The sequence below is a fragment of the Ictidomys tridecemlineatus genome, chromosome 9, assembly GCF_052094955.1.
Source record: "Ictidomys tridecemlineatus isolate mIctTri1 chromosome 9, mIctTri1.hap1, whole genome shotgun sequence".
In the NCBI taxonomy this organism is placed as follows: domain Eukaryota; kingdom Metazoa; phylum Chordata; class Mammalia; order Rodentia; family Sciuridae; genus Ictidomys; species Ictidomys tridecemlineatus.
Genome location: NC_135485.1, coordinates 18,460,189 through 18,476,492, shown reverse-complemented (window position 1 = coordinate 18,476,492; position 16,304 = coordinate 18,460,189). Strand labels below are relative to the sequence as shown.

Here is a 16,304-nt window from a genome sequence, read left to right as displayed (position 1 = left end):
GTATCATTCTTCTATTTTAATACAAAACAAAAAATAAAGCTCCCTAGAGATAATAAAAATTAGAATCTGGAAATTCAGTGTAAACAAGTGACAGAAAAAAGATGAGAAGAACAGAATTAAAATCAAAGATTTAATAAGGGAAGGAGGAGATAATGGAGAATAACTTAATTTCAAGAAATCTTTTACACAAATTGACTGTTGTATATGTGTGTGTGTGTGTGTGTAGATATAGATATATTTACTTATTCATTTTAAAATTTGCTTACCTCATGGTCAGTTTCTTTTTTACATTTCTCCTTTTCATATCTGATTAACCAATTATCATTTCCTCTGTCTTTTAAAAGAAACAAAAAAATTTGTTAATTGATTTTTATGGGCATTATAGATGAAAATCAATGGGAGAAATCTAGTCACCTGCCGATTTTTGAGATTTTCATTTATTTTCTATAGCATATGTCTACCATATCAAAGTTCCGATTTAAAACTAAACAAACAAACAAACAAACAAACAAAAAACCCCATAAATATTAGCGACCATTTATTGAATGTTTTCTCTGAGGCGGATACTGTTCTAGGGGCTTCACATGTGTTAATTTAATCCTTATAACCTACTCTGTGAGGGAGATATGATTATCAGATTAAGGTTACTAAAATCAAGGGTAACTTCTTCTTCACCTGAGAAAGAAAAAGCATCTACCCTTCCTGCTAGACAAATTTCCAAACAGGCTACCAGGGTACTGGGGGTACCCTGGACTACACACTAATTTTAGTTATTAATTTAAGATCATATTAATTAAGAAGCTCAATGTAGAAAATTACATGATGCTTTTTCAGAAGCTAATATGAATGAGAAAACATTTCAAACCAGTAGTTCTCAAACTTTACAGTGCATCAGAGTTACCTGGAAAACGCATGAAAACATAGTCCTTGCCCCACTGCAGAGTTTCTGCTCAGTAAGTCTAGGATATTGTACAAGAATGACCCTGAGAATCCAGGGAACTACAATTGGGACCTACTGCTTTAGACTGTCTACATCCAAATTTGGAATTAGATATATTTCCTTACAAAGCAGAACAAATGAAAAGTTTAATGTATTTGTAACCATACTAACAATTACACAATGTCAAAATGAGCATCTAAACTAAATTATACAATCAAGTTTTAATTTTTCATATTACGCAGATAACATTTCTAATATCTGGCCTTGTCCTGCTCCTAGGAAATTTCTCTTTAGGGGCCAAGAATTGATCTCTGTCACCTAGACAGGAGCCTGGTATGAGTCAAACCCCCCAGAATAGGATTAATTATGCCCAGGAGAGTTTGTACTATGTCTGTTTTGAAAACAGGTAGAAGAAGTAGCTTTAAGATTTTTGCATCAAAATTTTATAGCTCTGATTTAGGTAACAATAGTATATAGTTTGAAAGCTAACGAGATTGGAGTGAACAAATGAGAGAATTTCAATACCTGTGTTTCTGATGATGTAATCCAAAACAACTAATCTTTCAAATTGTGACTGAAATTGTTTTCTAATATTCTCAGGCAAAGGATCAGCTTCAAATTTCCTAAGCCAATATTCAGCCTCCTTGTAACCTTCAACAAATAACTGAAAGGAACCAATCTACAATTTTAAGAACTATAGTTAGAAACGAAAGTACAAGAACAAAGGGTTTAATTTTTAATTTCTCAGCAGTACTGTCACAAAATGTTATACAAAGATAATAAGAAAAATAGAAGAGATAACGCTAATTTAGATAAGCATATTTATCAAGAAACCTATTTTTACACACTAATTTTAAATAATCACATGAAGAACACACAGCAAATAAAAAATGTTCAACCCTAGACTATTAAGGAGCATTGCTAGACTAGACTTTTAAGCAGCTATTTCGGGATAATCAAAAAGGAAAATAAATATATGCCCTCAAGGTGACATTCTTAACAAGAATGCTGCTTTCTAAAAATATTCATTAAAGTGAATTTAATTATGGAGGCCAAATTGAACATCAATCCTGATTATTTCATAATAGTGCAATTTTAACTCATGAAAGAAACGTTTCAAGATTCTTCTTAAAACATAAAATACAGAAAATAATTTTATTTTAAAAATAATAGTGGATTCTTTGAGTATTCAGATTAGAGATCCTGTCACAAATTTTAAAAGAACCAATCAATTAATCATAACCTCTATAGTGTTTTTTTACAAAGTTCTTTCCTTGAAAATATATCCATCTTAAAAGACATTTTTGTTACTAAAATTTACTAGTTAACATTAAACCATGTATTAAAGATGGAAATAGAAGTTTTCAACAGCAGATGATGCCTGGGTACTGAGCAACCTTCAAAAATGCAAACAAATCACCACACACAAAAATCTATTCCTTATCCCAACATTTTATAGTCTTGTTGTTGGCATGATTTTTTTTTTAAACAATTCCAATGTTTTCTTTAAGGCACTTACAACTAAGTAGTAGTAGTCATTAATATGGAAACCATAGTCTCCAATAGTCATGCTTATTTTAGCACATCCAAGAAGGAAAAGGACTTACAAAAAAATCTTAGAACGCCAAGTTTACTTGGAGTACAATTTTTAAAATTAGTTAATCATGAATTTCCACTCAAAGTCTTTTATCTAGATACATGTAGAGCAAAACCAAAACAAAATCATAGGTCAAGTCTATTTTTAAAAAATAAATCCTAGAGTTTTTCTAGGATGCCTTTTCCATTAGCCCTCTCCACCTTTGCTTAGTTAGCTGCTAATCATCTCTCAGTTTATTTTAAAGTGATCAGAAAAAACAAAATCTAATGTGCAGTGAGCAAACACAGCTGCTACCATTTACTGAACCATAACTATGTACCAAGTACTTGACTTGAATTTCTCAAGTTTATCCTAAGAGGTAGTTCATGTCATTCCCTACCTCATAGAAACTAGGGCTGACAAAATACAGACCCTGCCCAAGGTCTCATGCTAAGTAGTATAGAGATAGGATGGAACCCAGCTCTGACTCGAGATCTGAACTTTTGGCCATTACTTTATAAAGCCTTTGATACAACATCATCTGGGAAACATTCCCTGCTCCTCCAGACTCAGTTAGGCATCCCTCTTCTGCATCTTGTCTTTGTGTGTGTGGTGATGGGGATCAAACCCAGGGCCTTGGCCTGTTAAGCAAAAGCTCCACCACTGGGCTATAATCCCAGTTCTAGGCATCCCTCTTTGAACCTCTCAAAGCTCCTGAACTTACTACCTATCAAGCACTTTATCAAACTGCATTGAAGTGGCTTGGTTACTATGAGCTCCTCAAAGAGGAAAAAGGTTTTACTACTATAACCACAGGCCAGAGTGCGATGTTTAGCTCTAAGAGATCAGGCTAAACCTCCCAACTACATCCTAAGTACAGCTTATCATAGTAACTCACCTTAGGAGGTAGTCCTATCCGATGAAACTTTCTACCTACTTTTGGCACTTTCTGTAAGGCATACTTTTTGCCTCTTGATTTTGCTCGGTCAATTGCACTGTAATTAAATGTCTCACTGACAAGCCAAACCACCTAGAAACACAGAGTTCAGAAAAATGGTCAGAATTTGCATTATGATATTTCTATCCACGTACGCAATCAAATTCACTTTAATCCTGTAAATGAGCAAAGTTTAAGGCTATAGCTGAAAATCTAAGATAGAAAGGCCAGGAGATTTTGTGAAACCATGGAACATATCTCTTTTCTCAAACAGGTAAAAAAGTGACCTAAAAATTTCTAGTGAAAAAAAACTAAGCAAGAGTTTTAAATTGTAGAATTAGATATGAACATTTTGAGGATGGCAACAATTAAAACATACAAAGGCCAACAAGAAACCAATAGCAGCCTTATAAATAGCTATCTTAACCTTCCACGAATCTTGATCCCTCATTTTTGTCTACTTTCTAAATGCAAGTCCTTCCTCCTCTCTGTGTTAGCTCCCGTGACCTCCCAGGAACAAGAGCCATTCTCTTGCATGCTTGTGGGTCTATGTGAGGTCAAGTTAGCAGCTGCTCATACTCTTGAATTACCAAGAAGGGATTCCACTTTAGGCTCTCCAATTAAGTTATTACCAAAGTACTCACAGACAAGTGGGCTAAGTATTTGACTGGAAACCCACTCTGCTTTACCTTTGTTTTAGGTACAATGCCCAGATGAAGCTTTTCATCCAAGAGGTAGGCCCCAGCCTCAGAAAGGTAGCCCTGGTTGGGAAGCAGGCAGCCTCTGCCAAAGCAGCAAGGGCAGCAGACCTTGTGGACATACTTGGTCCATTTTGGATTCAATTGACCATAAGGCTCTTCTGATTTTGGTTTAAAAACACCAATAATTTTCTAAAGGGGTAAAAAGGAAAAATCTTTATTAGGCTTTTACATGTGTGGAAGCGGACATATATATCAAACACATTGATATCCATTATTTTACATATAGATTGAGAGAGAGAGAGAGAGATAATAATCCACAAAACACATTCTCATAATTTGTTTCCTCCTTGACTCATATTTAGGCATAACCTTCAAGTGTTAAGAAGTTTGTTTTCAATCACATTTTACTCATTTCCATTGAGGATCTAAACTCAATAATTCCTTGGACCAGTACTTTTCAAATAGTGCTCTGACAACCTTAGAAGGTGAGGGCAAGGGTTCATGCCATTTAACCTGTGACCCATGCCATTTAACCAGATTAACTCATTTGTTTTATATTAATGGACTTCGAGGTTAAAAAAAGATGTCTCACAAATTTTAAAAGTTTGAAAACCACCACTTTAGGTCAAACAGTGTTACTATTCAGAATCTATTAAACACCCAAGCCACGAGTTTGTTTAACATCTACTTTCCCCACTACGGCGTACATTCTAAAAAGGCTGGAGCTTTGTTAGTGCTGCACCTCTAGTACTCAAAGCCATATATGAAACACATTAAGTTTCCAAGTATTTTTTTTTAAAGAGAGAGTGAGAGAGGAGAGAGAGAGAGAGAGAGAGAGAGAGAGAGAGAGAGAGAGAGAGAATTTTTAATATTTATTTTTTAGTTCTCGGCGGACACAACGTCTTTGTTGGTATGTGGTGCTGAGGATCCAACCCGGGCCGCACGCATGCCAGGCGAGCGTGCTACCGCTTGAGCCACATCCCCAGCCCAAGTTTCCAAGTATTTGCTAAATAAACTAATAAGTCTATGCCAAAAAATATTTCTCTAAACAAAAAGAATAAGATACATTGAATAACTATGCTGTCAGCTGCTCTTAGCCTAAGACTTTCCCAGTTATGTTTTTCATGAACCAATCTTTTAAATAAACTCCTTTATTTAAAAGATTGGTTCATGAATGTCTAAAATCTCTATAACCTTTTGTACTGATCTGATACAACATATATATATATATATATATATATATGTATTTATTTTACATATAAAATAAATACATATATATTTTTTATCTTAACTTTTAAGGGAAAGGACTTTGCTATGTTGCAAAGACTGGTGGCCCCAAACTCCTGGGCTCAAGTGATCCTCCTGCCTCGGACTTCTGAGTAGCTGGGACTACAGGCATATGCCCTTGTGCCTTGTGCCCAGGTACCTACAACTCTCTTAAAATCTCAAAGGAGGTCTATGCTTTAAAATTACTTCGAAAATATAACTTTAGTCTTTGAAAAAAAGGGGGTAAAATTGTGAACTTTCTTATCTCTCAAAAGAGGACTTGCTGGTTGTGCATCAGAAGGCTTTTAGAAAAAATGAGATCAATTTTTGAAAAATTCTAGACTAAGTGGAAAAAATTACCATAGAAATTTCTCTTTTCTGCTCCAGAATCATTTATTCATTTCACTTTTGTGCATTTCAATGACTTCACACTTCAGGTTACCCAGCCTCCTTCCCTTGGCACAATGCCAGAAAAAATATATCTAGAGAAAAATACAGCCTTGAAAAAAAAAAAACAACCAAACATTGGAAATGACATTAGACAAGTTGTGAAAGTTTCAATTTCTACTCTGCTTGGCAAGTATGGTAATAGACTGTTTTAAGGTGAGAACTTATTGACATATGCTCAACAAATCTCCAAGTGAACAGGGTATTCAGTAATTGCTTGAAACCAAATAGAAGCTGTCAGAATAGCAATCTATAACTTAACAACAATTAGCTCTATTTCTATAGAGGAGGGTGCTTTAGTAAAAAATAATAACCAAAAAAATTGTGCTTTATTTCACAAAAGAGGGTGCAATCAAAATTAATATCTTCAGAAATTCACAATGACTTCAGATTTAAGTTAGTGATTTCCAAAATTTTCTTAGTATATAGTAGGTCTGTGAAATTCTCACCTTCTTAGGATCCTTTACAAAGTAACTTCCACTTGAGCCTTGAGAAATTCTTTGTGGAAAAACTCCCAATTCTATTGCTTGTTCTGCTCTCAATATAATATCGGCAAATTCTGGATCATCCAAGAATGCATTCATCTCTGAAAGGCCCGTGGTCACTGCATTAAGAAGAAAGATTAGCCTCGAGAATGCTCATGATATGGACCTAATCGTGTGAATTTGGTTATTGGTGTTAGGACAGAGGTACAAAAAAATATAATTAAGTACTACATGGACAGCTTTGATCCTCCTTCCTGACCACTTCTAAGTTCTAAACAATGCCATATGGAAAAAACTTTACTATTTGTTGAAAAAAATCACACAAATACCTCTCACTTCTTTGAACTCCTCTGCAATGATTCTGTCCTTCATCCTTCTCTAGCTCTAATTCCATACTCTTGTCTCAAATCCTATCATCAGTAACTACAACTTCTCCACAATTTTTCAAGCACCTCTTAGCTTCCCAGTTTAGTCCCTCCAGCATAAAATTCACTCATCCTACAGGAACCTACAAGCACTGATCTCCTTGTTATCCTTGGTCTTTACTCCCTTCATGTGCCCCACTCCTTGACCACCTTAAATATGGCCTATCATTACAGAATCACTCTTCTCCCTCCCTTCATCATGGTCACCAGGAAAAATCCCAGTCCTGGTGAAACCTGTCTGTTGACTCTACGCCTCTGCCAGGATAGCTGAACTTGACCAGAGAAACGCATATCAACTCAAATTCTCAACACCTCTTCTCCCACCCTCTCTCAGCAGATTATCTATCTAGCTGCCTACTTCATGACGTAAAAAAACAATATATGTCTCATATATACATATATATATGTGTGTGTGTGTGTATACACACACGCATACACACAGCACCACACCTACTGATCCACTGCTTAACTATGGGTCAACACTGATGATTTCCAATTTCTCTCTCAGGCCTGGGCTTGCAACTATTATTCAACATCTCTACTTGGATGTTAACAGATGGCTCAAAGTTTATTACCCAAAACTCAATTCTTCATCTTTAACACCCCCCACCCCAAGACTTCATCTCCATTCCTCCCTGTTGTAGCTGCTGGCAATTCAAAATCTTCCAGTTGTATAAACGAAAACAAGCTGCAGAACCTTAGAATCATTCCTGATCTTCCACTCTCACTTTCTATCTCCAACAAGAAAGTTGTGTAGGCTCTACTGCCTAGTATCTGGAGCCCAGCCTCTTACCATCTTCCATTTCTTCCATGTTACTTAGGTAATTATCAGTTCTTGTCCAAATTATTATAAGAGCCCCCTAACTGGTCTTCCTCTTTCACTCCTGTCTTTCTACACTCAACCAAGCAACCATAGTAACCCTCTCAAAACAGGACAGACTGCATTACTCCTTTGTACCTAATAGTTCAAGGGCTTCCCATCTCACTCCAGAAATGAAGTGTGTCTTCTGCAGTTTCCGCCCTTATCTTACTAGATCTGCCATCTGGAGCAAAGGCCTACTGCTTACCCTCTTCAGTGATGCCCATCAAATAGCTGAAGGGCCTTTCTTGTTCCGCTGAGTCTTTCTCCACCTCCTTCCACACTGAAGTGTTCTCAGGCTTTTCAGCATCGTACTTGTCCTCATTTCCTGCCTCAGTATTTCACGTACTTGTCCTCATTTCCTGCCTCAGTATTTCAATGTTTCCTCTCCAAATATGGTCTCCAGAACCAAGTAACTCATGAACAGAATAGACACTTCATCCTCAATCTTGACACTGACCCAAAAGAAAGAGTCCCTAGAATACTGTAGGAGTTCCTCAGGAGTTCCATCAGAATACTAATTTATATTGAAATCGCTGAACTCTTGGACTACTCTTGTTCTCTCACAGTCTACACCTGAACAGCTCTTTTGGACTACGCAAGACTTCACATTATTACTAGTAAGTGTTACCAAGTTGGCTATAGGTTAGGTGCGTCATAGAACCTCCTGTTGTTCCTATCATGAAGTCCATAGTCATTTGTCAAATACTGAACAATTCAGTTTCAACCAAAATCAGATCAATTAGAAACATTTCTGTAGAAAATAAAGCAGGATGTTCTTGCCACATTATTGAGATAATATCATCCTACAGGAAGCTACACATTTTTTTTCTTTGAACATGGTTTGCATTTAGCATCAAAATCCAGAAGGGCACTTAAAAAAAATAACTGGTCCTATCTAATTACTGTCAGAAAAAAGACCTATCAATGCTTCTAAAATAAAAGCAAGTGGTTTTTAGTAGATAATTTTTCCTTAACTGATTCATTACTGACGATTACATTCCATGATTCTCTGCATGCTCATTACTTAAATGTACTTTGATAATGAGTTTAATGTGAAAGGCACCCCCAGATATTATACTGCTTCATGCAACATATGATATGGATAATCTGGTTTGAAGGTTTATTATCAGTTTGATTTTTAATAACTCAGTGCTGGAACAGAACCCAGAGACTTCTGTTCGCTAGGCAAGTGCTCTAGCATACAGAGCTACACTGCAGCCCTCTGGGTTTTTGCTGTGTGTGGGGGGGGGGGCAGGGGTATTGGGAACTGAACCAAGGGACAACCTATCAATGAGCTACATCCCCAGTCCTATTTTTTTTAATTTTAAATTTTGAGACAGGAGCTAAGGCTAACCTTAAACTTGCAATCCTCCTGCATCAGCCTCCTGAGTTGTTAGAATTGTAGGTGTGCACCACCATGCTCAGCTTTTATTTTTATTTTGAGATAGGGTCTCACTAAGTGCTGGGAATGTGTTAAGTTGTCTAGGCTGGCTCAAACTTGCAATCCTTCTGCCTCAGCCTCCCAAAAAACTAAGATTACAGCATGTGCCACCACACCAGGCTATCTTTGACATATAATTATATTTATATACATTCCATTAAAACTGTGGTCACTGGGGCTGGGGTTGTGGCTCAGTGGTAGAGCACTCCTCTAGCATGAGTGAGGCCCTGGGTTCGATTGGAACCACCACATAAAAATAAATAAATAAAATAAAGATAAAAAATTTAAAAAGCCATGTTTCTAAAAAAAATTGTGGTCACTATCTTAAGAAATAAAGTATGGCATTTTGTGTTTGTGTCAGAATATATTCAAAATTATTTTCTAAGTAGCCTCATATACTCCCTTTGGGTCAATGCTAGGAAGAGACGGTGGCCTTCTAGTCAAGTTCCAGTCTTGTTCAGGCTCCTCACTTTTCACAGATGTCCAAAGCACCCCTGAAGCTTTGCTGCTCTCATGACTATTCCAAGCTTCTTTCCCATGGATATTTCTTATTCATCTTTCACACTTACAATACTATAACAAAATGATCTAAGTTCCAGGAAAGCAAAAGATCTTTGTTTTGTTCTCTGATGTATCTTATGTGCCTAAAACAGAGGTCCTGGCACATGGCAGACCCTCAATAAATTTTCTTCAAAAAATAAACAAACTAGCTGGGCACTGTGGCATATGCCTATAATCCCAGCAGCTCAAGAGGCTGAGACAGGAGGATCAAGTTCAAAGCCAGCCTCAGCAACTGCAAAGCACTAAGCAATTCAGTGAGACCCTATCGCTAAACAAAATACAAAATAGGGTGGGGGATGTAGATCAGTGGTTGAGTGCTCCTGAGTTTAATCCCCAGTACCAAAAACAAAAATAAAAATAAAATCTGATCATGTCAATTAAAAAAAATTAACCATCTCTCCCATCAGCCACACTTAAGGGTTATTACCGATCCTTTAGAAAATAGAAAATAAAAATGGATTAAGAGAGCCCACTGTACAGCCTTTAGGTTCTTAGCTGAACATAAAAATACAGGGTAAATTACCAATTTTAAATTTAAGTAATTAAACAAACAATTAAAACAAACCCATCCTCCCTTAAGAGTTAGAATTACCCCTTTCCCATCTTTCCTTACCTTACTTACCCACTAACCAGAATATTACTAGAAAAAAGTGCTGATAAGTCTGATGAACTGAACGCTACTTTTAGGGTTCCAATGCTAGATGTCACTGACTCAGCTGAATCTTCCCTGTCCCCTACACATCTAGGGCACTGCTCCATGTCTCTGTGGAACCTCAGATTTACCAGTCAGAGTATGGACAGTGTGTTAGAACTACTTCTTCTAATTGATTAAGTCCTCCTCCAGGCTACACAGATGTGTAGGGAGGCATGCATGTGAGAGGTCACTATTCTTTCAAGATCTTGATTTCCACAGGTACCCTGTAGGCATACATATTTGATGAATGATGTATCTCTAATGAATGGAAAACAAAGAACTGTGTGTGCTGTATTCTAAGCAACAGCTGAGGAATAATCTCCAACACATTCCTGCTCCATTTCAAAAACTCAGTTATGGTGACTGTCAGACATCTGCAACTTCTACTCTTCTAAACTTTCCTCTAAATGAAACCAGGTTATCAGTGTCCTGAACGTGGATCAAGCCACACTGTTAACACCAGCTACTAGAATTACTTCTATTGAAAAGGACTTCAGGAAAGTTATAAGAACTAGACTTATAAATTCAATCACTTTTATTTCAAACATGTTGTTCAGCTTATAGTCTCTTCTCCAAGAGAAGGCATGACAAGTTATCATTTGTCAGTTCTGTTTTGGTTCAAACAACAAGTTCAACTTCATGGTCTCCCTAATTGGTTTCTTTCATGTTAGCTATTCAGTAATCTTATTTCAGTACTCTTATTCCAGTCTCCATCTTATTTAGTTTACTACCCCTTTTCTCATCTTTCTTCACATTTATATGATTTTCTAATTTTGAACATGCATTTTTTGAACATGAATTGAACGCTACCTTTAGGGTTCCAATGCTAGGTTATGGTGACAGACATCTGCAACTTCTACTCTTCTAAACTTTCCTCTAAATGAAACCAGGTTATCATTTAGGGTTCCAATGATTCAAGCCATCGTGAATCATTAAATGACATAAATAAAATTTCATTTTCCTTTGTGAGTTCTAATTGTTCTGTTAGGCTCTCCAACAACAGACATGTATGTGCTCAAGTCTGTACTAACTGGGACCCTGGAGAACTCACTTCACTTCTCTGTGCTTTATTAAATGGGAATAAAAAAATAGCACTCATTTCATAAGGTTGGTTAAAAATTAACAAATACGAACTACATAGAACTATGCCCAGCACATACCAACTGCTACATAGATATTAGCTTTTATCATCTTTAATACTATGCAATTCACTGACTAAAATGATAAGTAGGACAAGGAATGTCATTACTCCTACTTTGATAATGACTTAACAACCAACACTATAGTTTTTGCTATTTCTAGACTTTGTCAAATGCCTTATTAAAGATAACAGACATGTGACTAAAGTACATAAAGTTCCTGTTTTTATAAACAAAACAGCTAAGCATCATAAATGATGTTAATCTAAAGGCAAGAATGTCTTAGACCTAAAGGTGGTTTGATGGAAATTGGATGGTAACAGACAAAGGAAATAATGGCCTCATTAAAAAAAAAAAAAAAAAACTAAACTAAATTTTAAACCAATCATAAGTATTTTTTTGGGGGGGGAGATCTCTTTTAAACACCTTTAAGTAATGTTTATAGTTCAAAACTATTTTAAAATCCCATTTTAAAAAACTCCATAATAACCAAAGTAACAATTATTTTATAACACTTAGGGATCCAGCTGGGCGCAGTGGTGCACGCCTATAATCACAGCAGTTCAGGAGACTGAGGCAGGAGGATTGTGAGTTCAAAGCCAGCCTTAGCAAAAGCCAGGCACTAAGCAACTCAGTGAGACCCTGTCTCTAAATAGGGCTGGGGATGTGGCTCAGTGGCCTAGTGCCCCTGAGTTCAACACCCCCCGCCCCATCTTACCTAAATAAATAAATAACATTTAGGCATCTATAGCAAAATGGAAAAGTGCAGGACATGAAAAAGAATTAGGCTTTATCTAGTTCTGTCTTTACCACTTCCCAGATATTTGACTCTGGGCAACCCACTTACCTCTGAAGTTCTATGAACTACCAACCATCACAAGTCTATTAATTTTACCCAAGAAGGATGGTCAATGAAAACTAACTATAAATTGTGATAAAAATATCACCATTAAAGAGGTAGGCCTTCTTTTCAATAAGTCATATGTATTCTAACTACCATACTCTAGCTTCACTTTGACTTTTTCTAACCTTAACATTATTTACCAAAAAAACTCCTCACTTTCACACAACAAATGCATTTTCTGGACTTTTGGCCCTAATAAAATCTAGCTATGATGTTAACTTTGAGGTGGAAAAAGGCAAGCTATCTATGAGGATCTTGGTTACTTCACAGACTGGATTCTAGGTAATAGAAGTCCAAACTGCCAGTGTAGTTAGGTGAATGTGATCCATTTGTGATCTGGTTCCAACTTCATGTTTGTTTGCTCAACCAAGGGTCATACTGAAAACGCACCCATTAGCCTAACTGTATAATAGTAGCATAGATGCACATCAGAAATGTTGGTTAAAGCTTAAGAGTGGGCCAGATGGCTTCCTCTTGGCCTCTTCAATTTAGAGTATTTATGTTTGAACAGAAGTTCAAATAGAACTTGAGTAACTTACTCTATCCCAAATTCTTTACATACATACTAGTACATACTAGTAGCAGGGCAGGTAAAAATCTGGCAGTTCAAAACTCGGGAAAAACTAAGCAATATTAATACAAACTATCTTTTTTGTAGCGTTTAAGTGCTGCAAAGAAAGATAACTCTAAAACACCGTGTGCACACCATCTCTTTAAATCCATCCTAACTCTGGCAAGTAGGTGTAAACACCACCATTTCACAAACAAGTTGGTCTCTTCTCTAGCAATAACTATATCAAGTCTACTCGATTTACATGAAATTAGTCTCACTTCTCTCCACAAGCCCCAAACTCACTTCTTCAACAATGATCTATGCTAAGCAGCATGCCTAAACTTTACATTCAACTGCCCTCTTTCAAAGGTGATCCATTCATTTAACAGTGAAAAGGTATGTGTTTTAACGCATAATTATAGAAACGACTCAAGAAATAAAAGCTTTGTAAGAGATAGATAGCAGGAGCAGGAAATTCGTCTCTGCCCCCTCTAACTAGCGTCACAATAACATTTAGTTGGAAAACGTTTTGAAACGTTTTTGGATATTCTTGCTGTACATCTCTCTCTTTGCTGTCATCCACCTTGCAAAGTCACAACTCTAGGAACTTGTGGATAGTTTCGAATTATTAATTCAGAACTCACGTCCAAACTTGAGCAAACAACTTACGTCACTCTGTTTTCTTCAGTGTCTGGCTACAGTTTGGACTCACTTTGGGGGAAAATCTAAAGAACTGGGAGTTTAATGACAATCGCTGGTCCAGCCTACAGACAGTGGACAAGGCGAGAGGCGGCGCGGGGCAGGTGTCCGCGCCTGGGCTGGCTACTCGCCCCGCGACAGGGAAGCCCCTCCATCCAGGCGAGCGCAAGCCAGGGGCGCAGCCGAGCCAGGAGCGCTGGCAGCGCGGGGAGCAGCCCCGGGCCGGGCGGGAAGCGGGACGCGCGGCGGGGGCAACAGGCGCTGGGGACGCACGCGCCGGGAAGGGAGCGGGACGCACCTGAAACCGAGGAACGGTTCTGGCTGTGGTCGGTGGGCGAGCCGCGGGTGGCCCCCACGGCCCGCGAGACGCTGCGGGACCGATCATTGGGCGGGAGCGGCAATTCTCCGTCGCGGGCCTGGAGGGGGGCGGCCGCGCCCTGGTCGCCAGCTCCCTCCTGCTGCCTCACGGCGCACCCGGGCGCACCCCTCCGCGGCTGGGCCCAGGCGATCCGCGGCAGCAGCGGCTCCCGCTCCTCGTCCTCCTCTTCCTCCGGGTTCCCGCCGCCCGCGGATCCCCGCCGGCCGGGCTCGCAGAGCTCCGCCATGGGCTCCCTCTTCGTCTTCCGTGCCGAGACCTTATCAGAGCGGCGGAGTGCCGGGGCCCGGCCTCGGCATCGCGGCAAACTGGAGTGGCTGGGTCACACCGACGCCACCTCACCAGCACAAGGGCCAGATCGGGGCCCGCCCCGCGGCTGCCCCGCCCCGCCCTGCCCTGCCGCCGACCACGCCCACCGCCGACCACGCCCCACCCCTCGGCTCCGCGGGGCGCCGCCCTCGCGCCTGCGTAGAAGGATCAGCGCGATGGGGCGGGGCCTGGGCGGGGCCTGGGCGGGGCCGGTGGGGCAGCCACCTGCCAGCCAAGGCCAGAAAAGCGCAGGTGGAGACTGCTGTTGCCCCTACACAGTGCCCACAGCAGTTATTTCCGCGGAGGTCCTCCTCACTTCAAACTGAATAGGCTTCTCCTCCTACTACAGAATTTTCACTTAAAGTTTATCACAGGTTTTGCGATATATGAATTTATCTGAATGGCTGATATTTGTTTCTTCTATTAAAAGCCCATTAAGGGGGTTGGGGCTATATATTTATCTGTACTGGGACAATCCTGATAGCAGACTTTGTATTCTCCTGTTTTCCGAATTATCTAGCTAGAAGTTTATCAATGTTTAAATTCTTTTCAAAAAGCCATCTTTCAATTCCATTCATTTTCCGTTTTTGAGTTCATCAGCTTATACTCTTTTTCAGTAGAGGTTTGATTTTCTAGTTGCTTAGAGAAGATTCTAGTATTGGTTGAAGACCTTTCTGCTTTTTAAATATGCATTTAAAGCTATGAGTTGTCCTCCAAGCATTGCTTTAGTTGAATTCTGCTATTTTTGATGTGTTGTGCTTTCATTTTCATTCTGATGAAATTTTTAATTTCTCCTTATGATTTCTTCTTTGACCCATTTCTTTTGAGTGTGTTGTTTAATTTCCAAGTGTTTAAAGGTTTTTCTAATTAATGTTATTTCAAATTTAAATTTGTTGTAGACAAAGATTCTTTGGCATTTCATTCTTGTGAAATGTGTTAAGACTTATTTAGCCTGGTATAGTATATACCCAGGTGAACATTACATGGTCATTTTTAAAAGAAGATGAATTCTGCATTTGAATAGTTTTGAATTGAACTACTAATTGAATCTATAAATATAAATTTAGTTAAGTCACCTATATCCTAAAAGTTGTTTTTTTTTTTGGTCTAGTTCTATTTCTTACTAAGAAGATTATTATGATTGCTATTTATTATTATGGATTTGACTATTTTTTCTTTTAGTTTCATGAGTTGTGCTTCCTGTATTTTGAAGATGTATTACTAGGTGTGTGCATAAGAGTTTCATGTCTTCCTAATGACTTTTTTGAAAGTTTTAAAAATTAAACTTTAAACAATTTAGTATTATGGACTGTTCTTCCTATCTCTATTAATGTTCTTGGCTTGAAGTTCATTTTGAGGGATAATATTAACTATTCTAGACTTTTTAGGCTGTTTACCTTAGGTAAATCTTTTTCTACTCTTTTTAATCTATTTGTGTCTTTATACTTAAAGTGTGTTAATATCCTGTAGATAGTTTACCATTGGTTCTTGATTTTTTAAATCTCTGTTCTTTAATTGGGATTTTTAGTCCCTTTACATTTATTGTAATAATGATGTGGTTTGATTTAGATCTCTCACTTTTCAATTCCTGTACTGTTTGTTTCATCCTTTTACTCCCTGTTTCTCCTTTTCTGCTTTCTTTAGTATTAATTCAGTATGTCTAGTTAGTTCATACTAATTTCATTGGCTTTCTGCTGTACCATTTTAATTTTTAGTGGTTATGCTAGGACTTACAGTATGCATCTTTAAATTATTTTGATGTATTGAGAGCTTTTATTATACTATTTGACATAAAATGCAAGCATCTTGCAAAAATGTAGTTCCATTTATCCTCCACCCTTTATATTATTGTTGCCATGTACACTAAACCTACATGTTTTAATACAGTGAATGATTTTTGGCTTAAGCAATCATATCTTTTAAAGAAATTAAGAAAATAATTTATGGTATTTTATATTCACCCACATTTTTAGTATTTCTTGTGTTCTT

At 38.0% G+C, this 16,304-nt stretch overlaps 1 protein-coding gene across 1 annotated transcript in view; it reads right to left on the bottom strand.

Moving 5' to 3' along the window:
• Nucleotides 1-14,390, bottom strand: part of Pi4k2b (phosphatidylinositol 4-kinase type 2 beta) — a 30,616-nt gene extending 16,226 nt beyond the window's left edge. Inside the window, exons 1-6 of the mRNA XM_005318917.5 lie at nucleotides 13,929-14,390; nucleotides 6,317-6,471; nucleotides 4,143-4,343; nucleotides 3,415-3,546; nucleotides 1,466-1,619; nucleotides 267-334 (exon numbers count right to left, since the gene is read on the bottom strand). Coding sequence (XP_005318974.2) covers nucleotides 267-334; nucleotides 1,466-1,619; nucleotides 3,415-3,546; nucleotides 4,143-4,343; nucleotides 6,317-6,471; nucleotides 13,929-14,235 — 1,017 coding nt within the window. The 5' untranslated portion in view covers nucleotides 14,236-14,390. The remainder of the gene's footprint in view (nucleotides 1-266; nucleotides 335-1,465; nucleotides 1,620-3,414; nucleotides 3,547-4,142; nucleotides 4,344-6,316; nucleotides 6,472-13,928) is intronic.
• Nucleotides 14,391-16,304: the final 1,914 nt, after the last annotated feature.